General features: G+C 40.0%; 1 protein-coding gene across 3 annotated transcripts in view; it reads right to left on the bottom strand.

Annotated features, from left to right (window-relative positions):
* Positions 1 to 511: 511 nt before the first annotated feature.
* LOC125452212 (ras-related GTP-binding protein D-like) overlaps positions 512 to 17,188 on the bottom strand; it is a 31,152-nt gene continuing 14,475 nt past the window's right edge. For 2 of the 3 annotated variants that reach the window (XM_048530352.2, XM_048530351.2), the window contains exons 5-7: positions 16,760 to 16,902; positions 2,177 to 2,325; positions 512 to 931 (exon numbers count right to left, since the gene is read on the bottom strand). In XM_048530352.2, the coding sequence (XP_048386309.1) occupies positions 780 to 931; positions 2,177 to 2,325; positions 16,760 to 16,902 (444 nt within the window). In that variant the 3' untranslated portion in view covers positions 512 to 779. Of the gene's footprint in view, positions 932 to 1,702; positions 1,777 to 2,176; positions 2,326 to 16,759; positions 16,903 to 17,188 lie in introns of all 3 variants that reach the window. The other variant, XM_059645286.1, reaches the window with a different exon arrangement.

Genomic DNA, 17,188 nt, shown 5'->3' on the forward strand with positions numbered 1-17,188 from the left:
GTATCCTCCCAGCGTTTACCTTGTCCTGTCCAGAATTTTCTAAGTCTCTATGAGATACCCCTTCATTCGTCTGAATGGCAACCCCAACTCCAGTTTGTTTGGTAATTCCAGAAGCTTTGCCTTGCTCATTTTCTGTAAAACTCCTGAAGTGCATTCTTCCACCCCCTGTAAACTCAGTGACTGAAAGAGCCATTATTACACAATGCACACCTTATTTAAACCAACTGAATGCAACATCTGAAATTTTTTTAAAAATCACCCCAGATAACCAATTTAGGACAGTAACAGAGAAAAATCAGAAACTTAACATTCTGTGACACTGTTAAAATCCCATGATGTATGAAAATAGAAAATAGGCTTCATCGGAGGCTCACTGATGATGTTACCTAGAATGGTGACGAAACATTTGAAAACTAACCTTCCAGCTCAGCGAGCAAACTCACATCCAGGAACTCAACCTGAGCTACAAATCTTCTCAAAACTCGCTATGAAAATAGAAATTTGTAGCATATTAAAGTAGATTTAATTTATTTTGAACTGAACTGCTACAAACTGCTACAAAGGGATTTGTAATACATAGAAGTTATATATGATAATACTGATTTTCAGCATCTGCTTAAGAAAAATATACATTTTACAAAGTGCTTGCTTAAGAGCTATTTCTTTATCGGCATTAGTATCCTGAGCATTATCTTCATGCTATCAGTGCATTATTTTCACAGTATATCTACTTAGCATTACTGAATATGCTGACAGAAACACTGTGAGCATGGCAGCCATTACGACTGAAGTCCAAGGATGCCATTGGGAGTTCCCAGTTTGCTTCGTTGCAGTCCTCTGTACTGTTTATGGCACCTTAGCATAGTTGTACGAACTTCAAAAATCTCATGAATTGCTTTGCGGAAACAATGAAAATTGTAGTCTATCAAACCTATAGTGTAAAACAAGAAATAAAAACGTGAACTTGGATATAGCAAAGATAAAAAAAATTGCACTTAAAATGATATAAAATGTGAATGTGTAACACTTTTTGGTTTTAAATGAGAATCTGGAGTCTTTAGTTCAGCATCAGTAACACTGGCATAAACATTTAACTTGAAGTAAGAAAGCAGAGCTAGAAAGCACAAGTACAGTACCGGACCACGGTAAACCATGCCTCAAAGGAGCTCAGTGCCTCGGTATAGCTGAAAAAACACGTTTAAATGTGGCATCTTTCACTCATTCAGACAATTCACAAGAATACCAATGTCAAAGGAAACAACAACTTTATAGTGTCTGAGTAAAGTGTACTGTCTGTTTGCTAAGTGGACTCTAATTTGAAAAGGCATTGGCATGGAGAATGCATCAGTTAGATGATGACTAACATCTGTTAAGCATTGTTTAAATTTAAGCCAGACAGGTTGACTCTGTTCAAGGCTTTGCTCTGTCTGCCAAGAACAGGGCCTGGTGTATTAATATATGTAGCTTTGTATGCACAAGTATATCACACTGTCAACCTGACTGACAATCTTAAATTGATTATCAGCCCAAGCGTGCTAAGAATTATACTGATGACCAATAAATTTTACTGAACTCTGGAACTTAGGCACTTAAAGTTTTTCTTTTAGTTCTGACGCTGTGATCTTTATTTATTAGTCATCTCCAGGTGCCTGCAAAGATGTTGGTAGGCACTTGCTAATTCCATATTCTTTTAAAAAATTACCTTAACATTATAATACTTTTTCACTGATTGTGCCAGTTGTTAGCTGGGTTGTTGTTTTACCGTTGCAGAATTCTCTAAAATGGGAAAAATGAACAAAAGCAGAATATTGCTTAAAGATTGTTTTTGGAATGGTAGCCTAAAAATTCTCATGCTCATACTCGTGTCAAGAAATCATAGGATTTGGGTTCATATTAATAATTCCACAAATGGCAAATTGATCATTTTGAACATGCAATTCGAAAAAAATACTTAACAAAGCCAGGGTTTTTTTCCCATTTAGGACAGAAAGAAAATTGAAGGTAATGTTACATAGCAATATCTTTATTAAGAGGACAGTGGTCCAGAAAAATAAAAAGATGTCTATTTCAAGGACATGTATATGGAGTTAGATACTGTAGTTTTCACAACACTGTATGAAATTGATATGTTTATGATTGTGAGCAATTTTATTCTGCAAGAATAAACAAAAATTACCTTTCCGCTCAAAACTTTCTTCTCTAAGAAAGCAAACAAGGCCAAGGAATTTTGTCACCTCTTTTAGATACAAAACTGTTGTATTATTCAGTTTAATGATTGCTACGGATTCTTTGTCATATGTACTTCCTCCACCAAATTCTCGAAGTCTGAAAATGTAGAGCACAGTTAGATTAACAATTGAACAGCATTTCAACAGAAATGTTTCTCTTCTTCCCTTGAGAAATTAGGACTGATTAATTCAGCTCCCTCCACAGATTTGCTTCATTGAAGAGAGGGAAGAGAATCCTGAGGTTAGCATTGCAGAAAAGCAGTCTGGAAAAGGTGTTCCCACAGTCAGCATTGCTGTGAAACACTCTAGAAAGTGTCCTGTGGCAACATCATATTGAAGCAGCGTGGGAAGAGTGTCCTACAGTGAGCACTGCAGTAAAGCAGTCTGGGAAGAGACTCTTGCACAGCTGCATGTTGAAGCAGTGTGGGAAGAGTGTCCCATGGTCAGCATCACAGTGAAGTAGTCGAGGATGACTGTCAAAAAGTGATGGGGCCAAGACGCAGCAGCTAACGGGGTGAGTAAGGTCAGGTGGGTGTACCATTTTCATAGTTTATAGTTTGTAAGGTCTTTATATTGGCTTTATAGTTTGTAAGGACAACAGTGCAGAGGTCCAGAGAAGAAGGTCCCCAGAGAAATTAATATTATTTGATTTTAAGAGCGATCTAGCATTATCAATTTAAGGTGTTAATCATGGAAGGAGAACTCAAGGCCATGGGATGGTTCTGCTAGTCTATGTGGCAAATTGGGCACATTTCCAGTTCCTGTCACCAAAACATTTGCAAGAAATGTGCAGCAGCTCCTGGAGCAAAAGTGTCTTTCTGGAACAACACTGAAGACACTGTGTGGAGGCTTCTGAGAATATTGTGAATAGAGAGTTTGTCAATCTGCAGGCTAAGACTCCACAGGCAGGGAGGGGATGGATGACCACCCAGGAAAGCAAAAGGACTAGGCAAGTAGTGCCGGAGTCATGGGTGGCCATTACTCTTTAGATAATGTTAGGGAAATGTCCTCTCAGAGGAAGGTACCAACAGCCAAATTCATTGCACCATGGTTGGCTCTGCTGCATAGGAGAGGAAGAATGAGTGTAGATAGGCTATAGCACTGGAGAACCACAGCAGGTTGAGCAGCATCTGCAGAGGGAAAACATAGTTTATGTTTCGAGTCCATGTTTATTTTAAACAATAGAGGAGTCTGGTAGACAGCAAGCAAAGAGTAGGAACAAATGGGTCATTTTCTGAGCAGCAGGCAGTGTCTAGTGGGCTAGTAGGCAACAGTGAGACCACATCTGGTTTTAGTCCCCTTATTTACGTAGCGGAGAATTTGCATTGGAGGCTGTTCAGAGAAGATTCACGATATTGATTCCAGAGATGAAGGCTTTGTCTTCGGAACAGCAATTAAAGCCTATACTTCCTAGAGTTTAAAATAATGAAAGGAGATTCAATTGAGTTATGTAAAATATTAAAGGGCATTGACAAAGTAGATGTAGAGAAGATATTTCCTCTTGTGGTACAATCTAGAATGAGAGATCAAAGTTTTAGGGAACTGAATTAAAACAAATATGAGGAGAAATTACTTCTTTCAAAAGGTTGCGAATCTGGAACTTACTAGCCCAGAGTCCGGTGGATGCTAGGAACTGAGTAAATTTAAGGAGAAGACAGAGCGATTTTCAATTTGTAATGGGTTGAAGAGTCATGGGGAGCTGGCAGGAAAGTGAAGCTGAGGACAAGATGAAATTAGCCATGATTGTATTGAATGGCAGAGCAGGTAACATTGACATTGCCACCCTGAGTGAGACAACTGGCAGGAGAAGGCCAGCTTAAAGAACTGGGTGGTGGTCACACCTTCTTCTATACAGACAAATCAGAAGAACACCATCAGGGTTGGCATAAGAAATGCATTGGTCAGACATTGCAATGAATTCCAATGGGGTAAGTGAGTGTCTCACGATTCCCCAGCCCACCCGGGCCCTACGTGGACCAGAAGCAGTATATCACAGTTCGGCAGGCCCATGCCCTGACCAAAGACACAACAGATGAGATAGAAGCTGAATTCTACACCAGCCAATCTCTGTCCAGGAGCCAAGTTTATCTCCTCAGCAATTTCACTGGCACAGTTGGGAGGGATGCAAACCTGTGAAAAGGTGTGTTAGGCATAGAGAAAACAAACTCCATTGCAGTCTGCCTCCTGACAAATTGCACAAAAATAACTTTGTCATAACAAACAACGTGTTCCACCAGAGAGATAAGCACATATCTAATGGCAACTCCACTGCTCCAAGCATTGGCAACTAATAGACTATATGTTTTTTGAGCTTTCATTACCCGCGTCATGACCAGAGCTGACAACTGCTGGACCCACCGCCGACTGACCCACTCCACCATCTCCATATATGTAGCTCCCAACTGGCAGAGGCAAAAAAAGCTCTGACAAAAGAGATTCAATGTTACTGGACTTGGAAGACCCTGAGAGGAAAGACCTACTCAGGTCCTGCCTCAGAGACAACCTGGCGACAACCAGATGCCAGAACAACAGAGTGCCCTCAGCACCTGGTCCTAAAAGCTACCGCAGTCAACACCTCTGTGGAGATGTTCAGTCTCTCAACCAGGAAACACTAGGACTGCTTCAACAAGAAAAACCAGAAGAATGAGGATCTCCTGGACAACAAACACAAGGTGTGCCTAAACTGGCAGCTCCACCAAAACTTGAGTGGGTGGAAACAAACCTACAGGCAACTGAAGGCTGAGGTGCAACAAAGAACTCGTGACCTAAAAAATAGATGGTGGGTAGAAAGAGTGCAGGAGAATTAGCAACTTGTAATAACCACAATGTGCGTGTCTTCTTTATCGCATTCAAAGCCATCTGTGGTTTCGAGTACTCAGGAACCTACTCTACTGAGAGCAAAAACAGGGAAGTGCTCGTTGTAGGCCAAGACATAGTCAATGGCCACTGAAGGGAGCCCTTTGATGACTTTCTCAACCAAGGTGCAGCCTTCAATGCAAGTGCTCACGACACCATTCTACAACATTACTACCCATTACTATCTCAGTACACTACCCGTTCTGAAGTCAAGAAAAACAAATCTGACAGCTGAAAATCAACAAAGTCTTTGGTGCAGATGGAATCTCTGCTGAAGTACTAAAATACAATAGAGAAGCAGAGAGGCATTCTTCACACAAATTCATAAATTTGTCACCGTTGTCTAGAAGGAGGACAGAATGTTGGACATCTATGACATCATAATTATGACCAACTTCAAGAAAGGATACAGGTTGATTATGGAAATTAGAAAGGATATCCCTACTGTTTGTCGCTGGAAAGGTCATCACAAGAATCCTTAACCACCTTCTCCCAGTGGCCGAAAAATTCGTCCCCAATTTGGCTTCTGCCCAACAAGAGGCAAATAGATATGGTTTTCAGTGCACAACAAATCCAAGAAAAGCCCAGGGAACAGTACCAACCTCTGTACAAGGCCTTCTTCAATTTCACAAAGGTCTTTGTCTTTATCAACCATAGGGGATTGTGAAATTGAGTGGCATGGTGGCTCAGTGGTTAGCATTGCTGCCTCAGAATGCCAGGGACCCTGCTTCATGATGACATGCAAGTCATGATCCTCATCAATAGAACTACCACAAACTCAATGAGTGCAAACTGGAGTCAAGCAGGGCTGTATCACTCTTCTCCAGAAACCCCCCACCAGAATGGAGCTAACTCATGGGACAAGCAGGAATTGTCCAATCTTTGAAACGTCCAGGCCAGAACCAAGACACCGCAACTTCTATCAACAAGGTGAACATGTACACACTCATTATCAATGCATTCACTGAGGCTTATGAGAGAATGGTCCTCAGACTAAACATCTGGAAAACAAAGGTTCTGTACCAGCCTGCTCCTGCCTCACAACACCGCCACACAACCACCAAAATCCATGGTAAGCTCCTCGAGAACAAGGATCATTTCCCATACCTCGGGACCTCTCAGTGTGAGCAGACAATGACGATGAAATCGCTAGTGCACCCTTCAGTCACAGTGTTCGAAGTCCAAGACCTCCAGCCGAGTACCAAGCTGAATGGCTACAGAGTAGCTGGATCCCCATCCTGTTTTGTACATCAGAAACATGGACCTTGTACAGCAGACGCCTCAAATCCCTGGAGAGTTATCACCAGCACAGCCTTTGGAAATTCCTACAAACTCACCGGCAGGATAGGCATTGTCTCCCAGGCCGCTGTTCCCAGTACTGAGACATTGGTCCCCATGACCAGTTTTGATGGATGGACTGCATTGTCTGTATGTGCAACACAAGGGTCCTTTAATAAAGTGTTCTACTCTGAGCTTTGCAATGGTAACCATTACTAGGAGGAAATGCTACAATGAGCCCTCAAAGTCTCCTTAAATATATGCAACATCACCATCAACATATCGGAATCACTTTCCCTAGAATGCACAGAAGAAAAGAAACATCTGTGAAGTCGCCAATGACTTTGAATGTCAAAAAATAGATAACGTGGAGGCCAAGTGTAAGCAGCAGAAAGAGCACGCAGAATCCATAGCATTCCACCCTAGCTGCCTTATCAAACTCCACTTGCCCAGCTGTGACAGATACTGTGGCTCCAGGGTTGGATTGTTAGCCACTGCAGAACCCACACAAAGCAAGTCATCCTCACCTTGAGAGATTACCAAAGAAGAATGAGAAAAGGGGAGTTGCACTGAGACTTGGTTTTCAACGTAAACCAATCGCTGAAAATAAGCATACAGGTGCAGGGGCATACAGCATGACCTTTGTAACAAGAGGGTCCAAGAATGAGAGTAGGGAGGCCTTGCTGCAATTTTATAGGGCCTTGGTGAGACCACACCTGGAGTATTGTGTGCAATTTTGGTGTCTTTATCTAAGAAAGGATGTTCTGGTTATGGAGGGAGTGCAACAAAGGCATACCAGACTGAATCCTGGAATGGCAGGACTGATGTATAAAGAGAGAATGGATTGGTTACCTCTGTATTCACTGGAGTTTCGAAGAATTGGATGGTGGGTATCTCATAGAAACCTATAAAATTCTAACAAGACTAGACATGATGAACACAGGAATGATGCTCCCAATGAGTTCAAAACCAGTCTAAAGATATGGGGTAGGCTATTTAAGGTTGAGCTGAGGAGAAATTTTTTTGCCAAGAGAATGGTGAACTTTTGGAATTCTGCCACAGAAAGCAGTTGAGGCCAAAACATTCAATATTTTCAAAGGGATATAGTATTTGGAGTGGAAGGGATTAATGGATATTGGAGAAAGCAGTAACAGGGTACTGAGTTGGATGATCAGCCATGATCATGCTGATGCTCCTTTTCTCATGTTCCTACATTTTGTTAATTTGCAATTGGAAGTGTCTTTACTTTCCCTCCATTTTATCCTCGACTTGCTTCAAAACAAGGACCCATTCAGAGTTGCATCTCGTGGCTTGCTAATACCTTACATAAACTGCTACTCTGGAACACAGTTAAGGTAGTGAGTATTGTCATGAACTTTCATTGAGGAATGTGGGAGGTTGAAGCTGAACCCCGTCTCGTCCTTGCTTCACTTCCACACTAGAAGTTTCTAATGCAAGTTACATGAGCAACCACTTCAAATGATGTTCCCCTTTTCTAGCACAGCTGATGATCAAAGCAAACACTTTTTGAACTATATGGGGTGTTACAACAGTTCATACAATACTTCAGAGATAGTAGGAACTGCAGATGCCAGAGAATCTGAGATAACAAGGTGTAGAGCTGGATGAACATAGCAGGCCAAGCAGCAGAGGAGCAGGAAAGCTGACGTTTCCAGGCCCGAAACGTCAGCCTTCCTGCTCCTCTGATGCTGCTTGGCATGCTGTGTTTGTCCAGCTCTATACCTTGTTACCTGTAGTTCATACAATGCACCTAGCCACTAAGCTAGGTTCAAACCAGTTCACTGAAAGTTGCTTTCTAATAGGTAAAAAGGGAACTTAGGCAAAAGGGAGATTAAACTCAAGATTTTTCTAATACAAAACAGTAAAGCTTTAAGGTAATAAATCACATACAAATATAATGTAATTATTTTAAAAAGTAAATACCGAATTCAGTTGTATTACCAGAAAGTTAATGAGCAACCCTGAGGTAGGCAGTAATAAAGGAAGCTTTGGATATACTGTGATCTGTGCCAGGTATTGCTAAAAGTGCTGTGGGCCGATGTCCTACAGCACTAACATACCAATCATTGTAGTAAGTAATGCATAGAGGACAGGTTCTTTCCAAAAGAGGAGGAAGAATGAACTCGGCAAGGATGGTATCCTCAATTTACAACTGTGAGGACAGAACCATTAGTAAGTCTTATGAGTGTCTGGCAGCAGATGGGACTTGACAATTGTAAGGAATAGAATACATGCTTAAAGTCTAAACTGACAGGGAAAAAAATCTGCATCTGGATTCGACCTATCCATTTGTAAACAAGACTCTTCAGACAGATTGTGCAGTCTTTTTTATTTGTGAGGCAGTTTCATGAAAAGAGACAATCAGAAAAAATGAAGCTAGTCATAATGTTCCAAAGCTCTCTAGACTCAGGGATTGTTGGTTTAAATTGGAAAATAATAAAAATCACTCCATTTAATGAAGAAAATGGAAGGAACTACAGAATAAAAACCTGTTCACTTATTGTCAGCTGTGGGGAAATTACTGAAAGTTTATCAGGGAACCTGACAGGAAACTTAGAGAAATACAGGAATATTAACAAGGGAATTACCTGGGAAATATATTTGTATGTACATTTTGGCCTTGGAATTGATACAAAGTAGATTTGCTGGAATGTCATCAGGGCTTAAAGGCTAAATTGAAGTCAGATTGGATAAAGAGATAATGGGAACTGCAGATGCTGGAGAATCCAAGATAACAAAGTGTGTAGCTGGATGAACACAGCAGGCCAAGCAGCATCTCAGGAGCACAGAAGCTGACGTTTCGGGCCTAGACCCTTCATCTGATGAAGGGTCTAGGCCCGAAACGTCAGCTTTTGTGCTCCTGAGATGCTACTTGGCCTGCTGTGTTCATCCAGCTGCACACTTTGTTATCTCAGATTGGATAAATATGACTTTATTGCTCTTAGATAGTTCAGGGGTAATCCAACTGAGGTGTTTAAAATGATTCTTAAAAATTGCATAAAGATTGAAACGTTAAAACAAATTGTTCTATTGGGGCAATCTAAAGTAAGGTGGTGGGAGGCTGAGTGCTCTTAAAATTCAAGTTAGGCCATTTAAGAGCTAAGGGAGGAAATACTTTTCACTCAAATAGCACTGGAAATCTAGTCAAATCACCAATCGTGTCGTTCTGTGTTAAATTAACCTTTCAAGACGAAGATAAACAATTTTTTATTAGCTAAAGGTATTAAGAGATAGAGATCAAAGACTGATAAAATGATTGGGATCTCCAGTCAACCGTGATCTAACTGGTTGAAGGAACAAATTTGAGGGAATGATTGGTCTGTGTTGATAATAAGTGCCCAATCATTAGTCCTCAAAGTGAAGAATACAATTATGGAAGAGACCATTTTACCACTTCAGTTGACCAAATGCACAAGACCACTTCAAAGAAGATGAAAATCTACCAGTAATTGCTAACAAGAATACAAAATAAAACTAGCATGTTTATCCTCAAGCCAGTTTATTTTTGCTTAAAATTTATCAGTTTTATTATTCTTCCATGGGAAGTGGGTGTTACTGGGAAGGCCACTATTTGTTGCCCATTCCTAACTGCCCTTGAAATGAATGATTTGCCAGCCATTTCACAGGGCAGTTATTAGTCAAAACACTTTGATGTATCTGAAGTCACATGTAGCCACATGAGACAAGGATGGTCGTCCTTCCCTAAAGGACATTAGTGAACCAGATATTTTCTATGACAATTTATGATGGATCTGTGGTCATTATCATTGAGTCTACCTTTTAATTTCAGATCTTATGAATTGAATTTAAATTCCATCAGTTGCCCCAGTGGAATTTCAACCCAGACCTCTAAAGCATTACTCTTGGCCTCTAGATTACTAAACCAGTGATATTACTGCTTTGGCCTCATCTCTCCTTCTTCCCACTATAAAGAAAGGAGAAAGAGAAAAGGAGAAACACATACAATCAACTAATATTATAGAGTGGAAAACCAGATAAGAGCACCTTAAATAACTGAGTCCTGAACATGGATCTTAGGTGTAGGAGTGGTCCATTTGGCCCATCAAACCTGCTGTATCATTCAGTGTTCAGGGCTGGTTTGATTGCAGTCTCAGCACCACTTTCCTCTCTGCCCCTCATAGCCATCTACTTCCTTATCATAAAAAAACTATCCACTTAGTCTTGAATGAATTTGCTATGCAGTTTTCATCATTTTCTGGGGAAGAACAAGGAGGTTACGTGCCTGGAGGTTCTTAGATAATGGTTTCAGCAGTATATTGGCTGAGGCAGGGACAGAGCCTGCCAGTGCCATTGAGTTGGAAGTAGGTAGTCTTTATGATGGAGAAGTTATGAGTTCAAGGCACAGCACATGGTCAACAGAATGTCAAGATTCAGAACAATCATGTTCAGTCCAAAATAGGAGAAGCAATTGGTAGTTAGGGCATGGAGTTTGTGGCAAAAGTTAGAAGAATGGATCTAGTCTTTGAAATGTTTATGTGGAGATTCACACTAATGTCCCAAAAGATAAACAGAGTTCTTAGCTGCACTGCTACCGGATTCCTAGGATGGCTTTCTTTTAAATGGATTTTCCTTTACCAATAACAATATGTACAGAGTTCAAAGCATTTGACTGGCTAACCCATTAAGCTACACAAAATTAATAATACTCTTTTGCATTCTGAGGACATATCTATGATTTGATCCATTAAAGTGGGTTTAATATCCTCAACAACAGTGGAATACCGAGGCAATACAGTATCATTCTGTTTAAATGTAATAGTTCTGGTTACAAACTGTGATTGCGTTTCTCATCCTGTGTCACTGACATTGCATGACTGATGATCAAGCCTAAATTGGAGACATTAAAGTTTGAGCCAAGGCTATTGTTCTCTTTAATTTATTTCATGGACAGCACTTGTTGAGACCAATCACTGTTTTTCTTTATTTTTCTCACTTTTGGTTTGGAACTGTGAACCGAAGTTAAGAACTGAACCTTGAACTTGGAAAAGCAGCTTGATTTTTTTTAGAAAGGAAGGAACAAACAACTGATGTTTGCGTACAGGAATGGCCTAGATAGGTAACTGCCTGTCAATTACAGACATTTTGGCATCACATGTGTTATGCTCAATGATAGTTGGATATTTCATTGATCAATCAAGGGATGCCAGTCCTGGCCAGCCAACAACTGAAAGTGTAGAAAAAGAAATGAGAAGATTTGGATTGAATTGGTTTTCACAGAGCTTTTCCTGTACAGAAGGCTGTGTGCTTGGAAACTGCTGGACTCAGAAGTTGTATTTGAGTTTTACTCTCTCTAATTTTATATCCAGTTAAAAAATTGTTGAATGGAATTTGAGAAAGGAATCCTTGTTTATTTTTTTAAAAATCTAAATATACCTTGGATAACACGGTATAGAACTGGATGAACACAGCAGGCCAAGCAGCATCAGAGGAGCCGGAAGGCTGACGTTTCAGGCCTAGACCCTTCTTCAGAAATGGGGGAGGGGAAAGGAAATAAATAGGGAGACAGGGGGAGACAGATAAAAGATGGATAGAGGGCAAGATAGGTGGAGAGGAGGCAGACACGTCAAAGAGACAGGGACAGAGCCAGTAAAGGTGAATGTAGGTGGGGAGTTAGGGAGGAGACAGGTCAGTCCAGGGAGAACGGACAGGTCAAGGGGGTGGGATGAGGCTAGTAGGTAGGAGATGGGGGTGGGGCTTGAGGTGGATAACATCCTATGTGTCTATAACACATTGTTCAAGGATTGCATAAAGACCTGATACTTATCATTGAAACTGTTCTAAGACTGGAAAATTACAACTCTTATTTTCTTTCTAATTTATCCCTTAACTGTGTCTCTGTGAGAAGAAGATCAGGTTTAAATGATAGACCTAGTTAGATTAGCCTGTATAGCTTTGCTGTGCTAAAGTTAAAGTATTAATGATAAGTTAATTTTTGTTGAAGTTATGAACTTGGTGTCTGATATCTGATACTCATAAAATTAGGATAGGAACAATTGGTCAATTTTTAGGATCATTTCATGCTTTAACTTCACTGTGTTGCAAATCCAGTTTTTGGAGTCCACTTGGGTCTGGCTAGCCATCTCTGTATCGTAATGTGCTGAATCTTAGAGGTGTGAATTAAAAGTTGACCTAAAATCAGACTCATACAACATGCAAACAGAGCCTTCAGTCGAAATTGTCCATGCTGACCAGATATTAGATTAAACTAGTCCCATTCACCAGCATTTGACCCATATCCTTGTCAACCCTTCCTATTCAGTTACCTGTCCAGATGCCTTTTAAATGTTGTAATTGTACCAGCCTCCACCACTTTCTCTAGCAGTTCATTTATGCACCACCATCTAAGTGAAATGTAATCCCTGAGGTCCCTCTTAAATCTTTCTCCTCTCATCTTTAAACCTATGCCCTCTAGTTTTGGACTCCCCTACCATGGGGAAAAAACCTTGGCTGTTCACCCTTTTCATGTCCCTAATGATTTTATAAACCTCTATAAGATAATCCCTCAGCCTCCAATGCTCTAGGGAAAATTGCCCCAGCCTATTCAACCTTTCCCTATAGCTCAAACTGTCCAAACCTGGCAACATACTTGTAAATCTTTTCTGAACCTTTCAAGATTCACAATATCCTTCCTATAGCAGGGAGACCAAAACTGAACATAGTATCCCAAAAGTGGCCGAACTAATGTTCTGTACAGCTGCACATGACAGTCCAACTCCTATACTCAATGCACTGACCAATAAAAGGGAAGCACACCAAGTCTGTACCCCAAGGTGTCTTTATTCAGCAACACTCCCCAGGACCCTAACATTAAGTGTATAAGTCCTGCCCTGATTTGCTTAACCAAAAGCAGCACCTCACATTTATCTAAATTAAACTCCATCTGCTACTCCTCAGCCCGTCTGATCAAGTCCTCAGTGTACTCTGAGACAACCTTCTTTACACTCTACTGCTTCACCAATTTTAGTGTCATCTGCAAACCTACTAGCCATACCTCCTATATTCACATCTAAATTATGAAAATGAGAAGAAGCAGTGGACCCAGCACTGATATTTGCGGCATACTGCTGGTCACAGGTCTCCAGTCCAAAAACCAACCTCCACCACAACCCTCTGTCTCCTACCTTCTAGCCAATTTTGTGTCCAAATGGCTAGTTCTCCCTATATTTTATGTGATCTAACCATGCTAACCAGTCCATCATGCGGAACCTTATTGAACACCCTGCTGAAGTCCAAATAGACAATGTCCACCACTCTACTTTCATCAATCTTCCTTGTCACGTCTTCAAAAAAACTCCATCATCTGGCAACTTGCAACCAACACAAGTCGGTCTGAGGCCATCCAGGATAAGAAGTTAACAACAAGCCTTTTGCAATATTGTTTCAACGTATATGACCTAAATTACTGTACTTCAAGGATCAGTTTTGATGTTCAACATTTAAGCAGAAATGAAGCTTATTTCTCTCGACATCGAGATTACTATAACTTTGTACTCACTGCAGATACACTGTTTATTAGGCTTTCTCGTGCAATGTTAAGATAAATATACAACTGTTGGTTTATTGGCCTGATTACTAGTTTGCTACAGAATATATCCTTCCTCCTAGAAAGGATGAGGATACTACATGGCACCATCTGAAACAAAAGTCAACCACATCAAAACCTTCCGACTGAGCCCAGGATTGATCATATATACCCAGATATTGTTTAATTAAAATCTGACTCCATTTTGCAGAGGCCCACAGATCTGCTTTCAGTAGTTACTGGTGACCCTGAACTCAAATAAAGTACCTAGCATAAAAATCTTAAAAAATTAATAGCCTTTTAAACAAAATCCTAAATTTCTATCAGTTTAAATGCTTGAATTATTTAGCTTCTAACATTGCTAAAACTATAACTATTCAAACATTACAATTAGCTAAATGTGGTGCAGTGATGGTTTATAAATAAAAAACATCTGGTAATAAGCAGTTTTGTGTATTTTCTGGTAAAATGAATGTTTAGAAGTTTTTTTAAAATAACTACTTAGTAGACAACACTCTTTATCATTGAACTTTCAAAATAATAAATTCCATTGAAATGACTTGATATTTTCGTAAAATATGAATTCCATTCTAACTATGTAATTCTTCCCCCGTAAAGTTAAAAAATGCTTGATAAACTGTTAATATTAAAAAGCAACAACATCTTAATAACGCTTTTGAGTTTAAAAATGTACAGAGGAAAATAGTCACACATGCAATTCTGATTAGTAGGATTAAGTGGGTAAAACTGGTGTGCAATTATAACATGGGTGAGAGTGGGAAAAAAAATGCAATAAAGTCTATATGTCTACTTTGTAAATAGAATGCAAGATTGTATTCAGTAATTTTTTTTTGTGTATTCAAAGGATCTCCTCCAAACTGTTAACAAGCTGAATCCTTCCATAAGCTTAAAAGTGCGATCTTATTTTTCTACATCTGAACAGGCAACCACGTCTGACAATAGTGGCCGACATCAAATTAATTTTCAAGATCATAGAATCCCTACAGTGTGGAAATAGGCCCTTCGGCCCAACAAGTCCACAGTAACCCTCAGAGCATCCCACCCAGACCCACTCCCCATAATCCACCTAATGTGCACATCCCTGAACACTATGGGTCATTTAGCATGGCCAATCCACCTAGCCTGCACATCTTTGGATTGTGGGAGAAAACTGGAGCACCCGGAAGAAACCCACGCAGACAGAGGGAAAATGTGCAAACTCCACACAGTCGCCCAAGGGTGGAACTGAACCCGGGTCCCTGGCACTGTGAGGCAGTTATGCTAACTAGCTTAAGTGCAGAGTGATTTTGCATCAGGTTCTTCTGGAATTTCTCATAGTGTACAATAAGAAAAACATTTCGACAGCAGCACTTCCAAAAACCTTTTCCCCTTTACAGCACTGTTTTTATGCTTGAAAACTGCCATGACCCCAGGGATGGTGATTGAGGGGCAGACCTGTCAGTGGGGCAAGAGGGAAGCAGTGTGTCATACTGGAGGGGGAGGAGGGTTGGAGTAGAATATTTGCAGGGTAAATCATCAACTTTTCACAGGTGTTTTCGGACCAAGAATCAGGTTTCAATCAGTCAGTTAAACCATGGCCATTATTTTAAAAATCTGATGATTTAAAGGAGCACACAACCGTTAGCTCTTGATCTGAACTCTACAGCAGCCATTGCTGCCTCGGAGCTTGTGACCCCCGGAATTTCAGCTGAAAACTGACAGTTTTGGGAGCCCTTTCTGGAGCCTGGAAAATATAATTTTGCTTTTAATTTTACTGCCCAAGCATCACTATGCAAAATGGCCAAGTTGTACATTACTGGCATCCATGCATTTCACACTTGGATTGCAGTCAAAAAAGACTCAAACTCATTTAATACCACAAGTTCAGAAATTATGAAACAATAATCCAGAATCCAAGAAAAGAATGTGAAAATAAAACTTCAAAGAAACAACTCATTTTTAAACAGAGTAAAACAACATACAAAATGCTAAACTGAGTTCTAGGGAAATAGCAAAAGTGTGTAGCTGGATGAACACAGCAGGCCAAGCAGCATCTCAGGCGCTCCTGAGATGCTGCTTGGCCTCCTGTGTTCATCCAGCTATACACTTTGTTATCTTGGATTCTCCAGCGTCTGCAGTTCCCATTATCTCTAGCGAAATAGCATCTACCAAAATTTCAAACCTGTTTCTTTCTCCACAGATGCTGCATGATCAGCTGTGTTCTAGATTTTTTTTGGTTTTGTTTCAGATTTCCTACAAGCTGAAGGGCTTTGTTTTTTTTTAATAAATTGAAGAATAATTGACTGTTGTTCGGAACTGGTACAAATATAGAGTTAATTTCTCAGCGACATTTGACCATGTAAGTTAAAACTGATCAACTGAATCAGTACATTAGGACATGCCAAATTAACATTAGATTTCAAATTGGTAGAAGAAAATTACAGCAACTTGAGTCAAGCTAGCCTGTAAGAACAAGGTTTCTGCAGATGCACAGATGTATTATATACAAGAGGACAGAATAGTAGGTTATGTGTGGATGCCAACAGCATGCCTAAATCCACCTGTGCTGTCAGAATGAAATTATTTCTGAAAAACAAGTTAAAATTTTAGAAGTCAAAAACAATAAAACTCTTTCACACATCTTTGTGGATTGTGAATACAGTGGTATTAGCAGAGTGTCCACAGAAAGTAACATGTCTATCAGCCACTTAAAGGCCGGATGAAAATAAATAATTTATATATTAAGAAATAATCTACACTGCTAGTAGTAAAAGGAAAATCACAGTAAGAAGTTACATCTTTTTCTTTGTTACAAGTTCAGTCAGGTACTAACCCGTATATGCAGGATATGTCAAATACAACATCTATCATGTCACAGCAGAGTTCATAAGTCTGCATGTCGACTGGTATACTGTCTGTTGCAATGTAGATTTTGCTGACTACATCAAAGAGGAAGGCTTTTTCAATTCCTGAATTCTGTAATAAACAAAACACTGTCAAACGTAAAAATGGCAAAGACATTAGTGTGGTGTTGATAGTGAAGGGTGAATTAAATGTGTTAATGCAATCCCAGGTACTTAAAAAAGTGAACAACTGGTGCATCTAAAAGCACACAACAGAAGCAGAACATTGACAAAGCAATTGAGGTGTTTCCTTTTTTTTTCAAACTGCAGTGCTACCTTGTGATTTTTATTGTTAATGTCAAAAGCATAGCATTAAGTTTTGGAGTTGAGATAGACTTTTTGTATCATTTTGCTTTACA

Source organism: Stegostoma tigrinum, chromosome 4 (genome assembly GCF_030684315.1).
Source record: "Stegostoma tigrinum isolate sSteTig4 chromosome 4, sSteTig4.hap1, whole genome shotgun sequence".
Classification (NCBI taxonomy): Eukaryota; Metazoa; Chordata; class Chondrichthyes; order Orectolobiformes; family Stegostomatidae; genus Stegostoma; species Stegostoma tigrinum.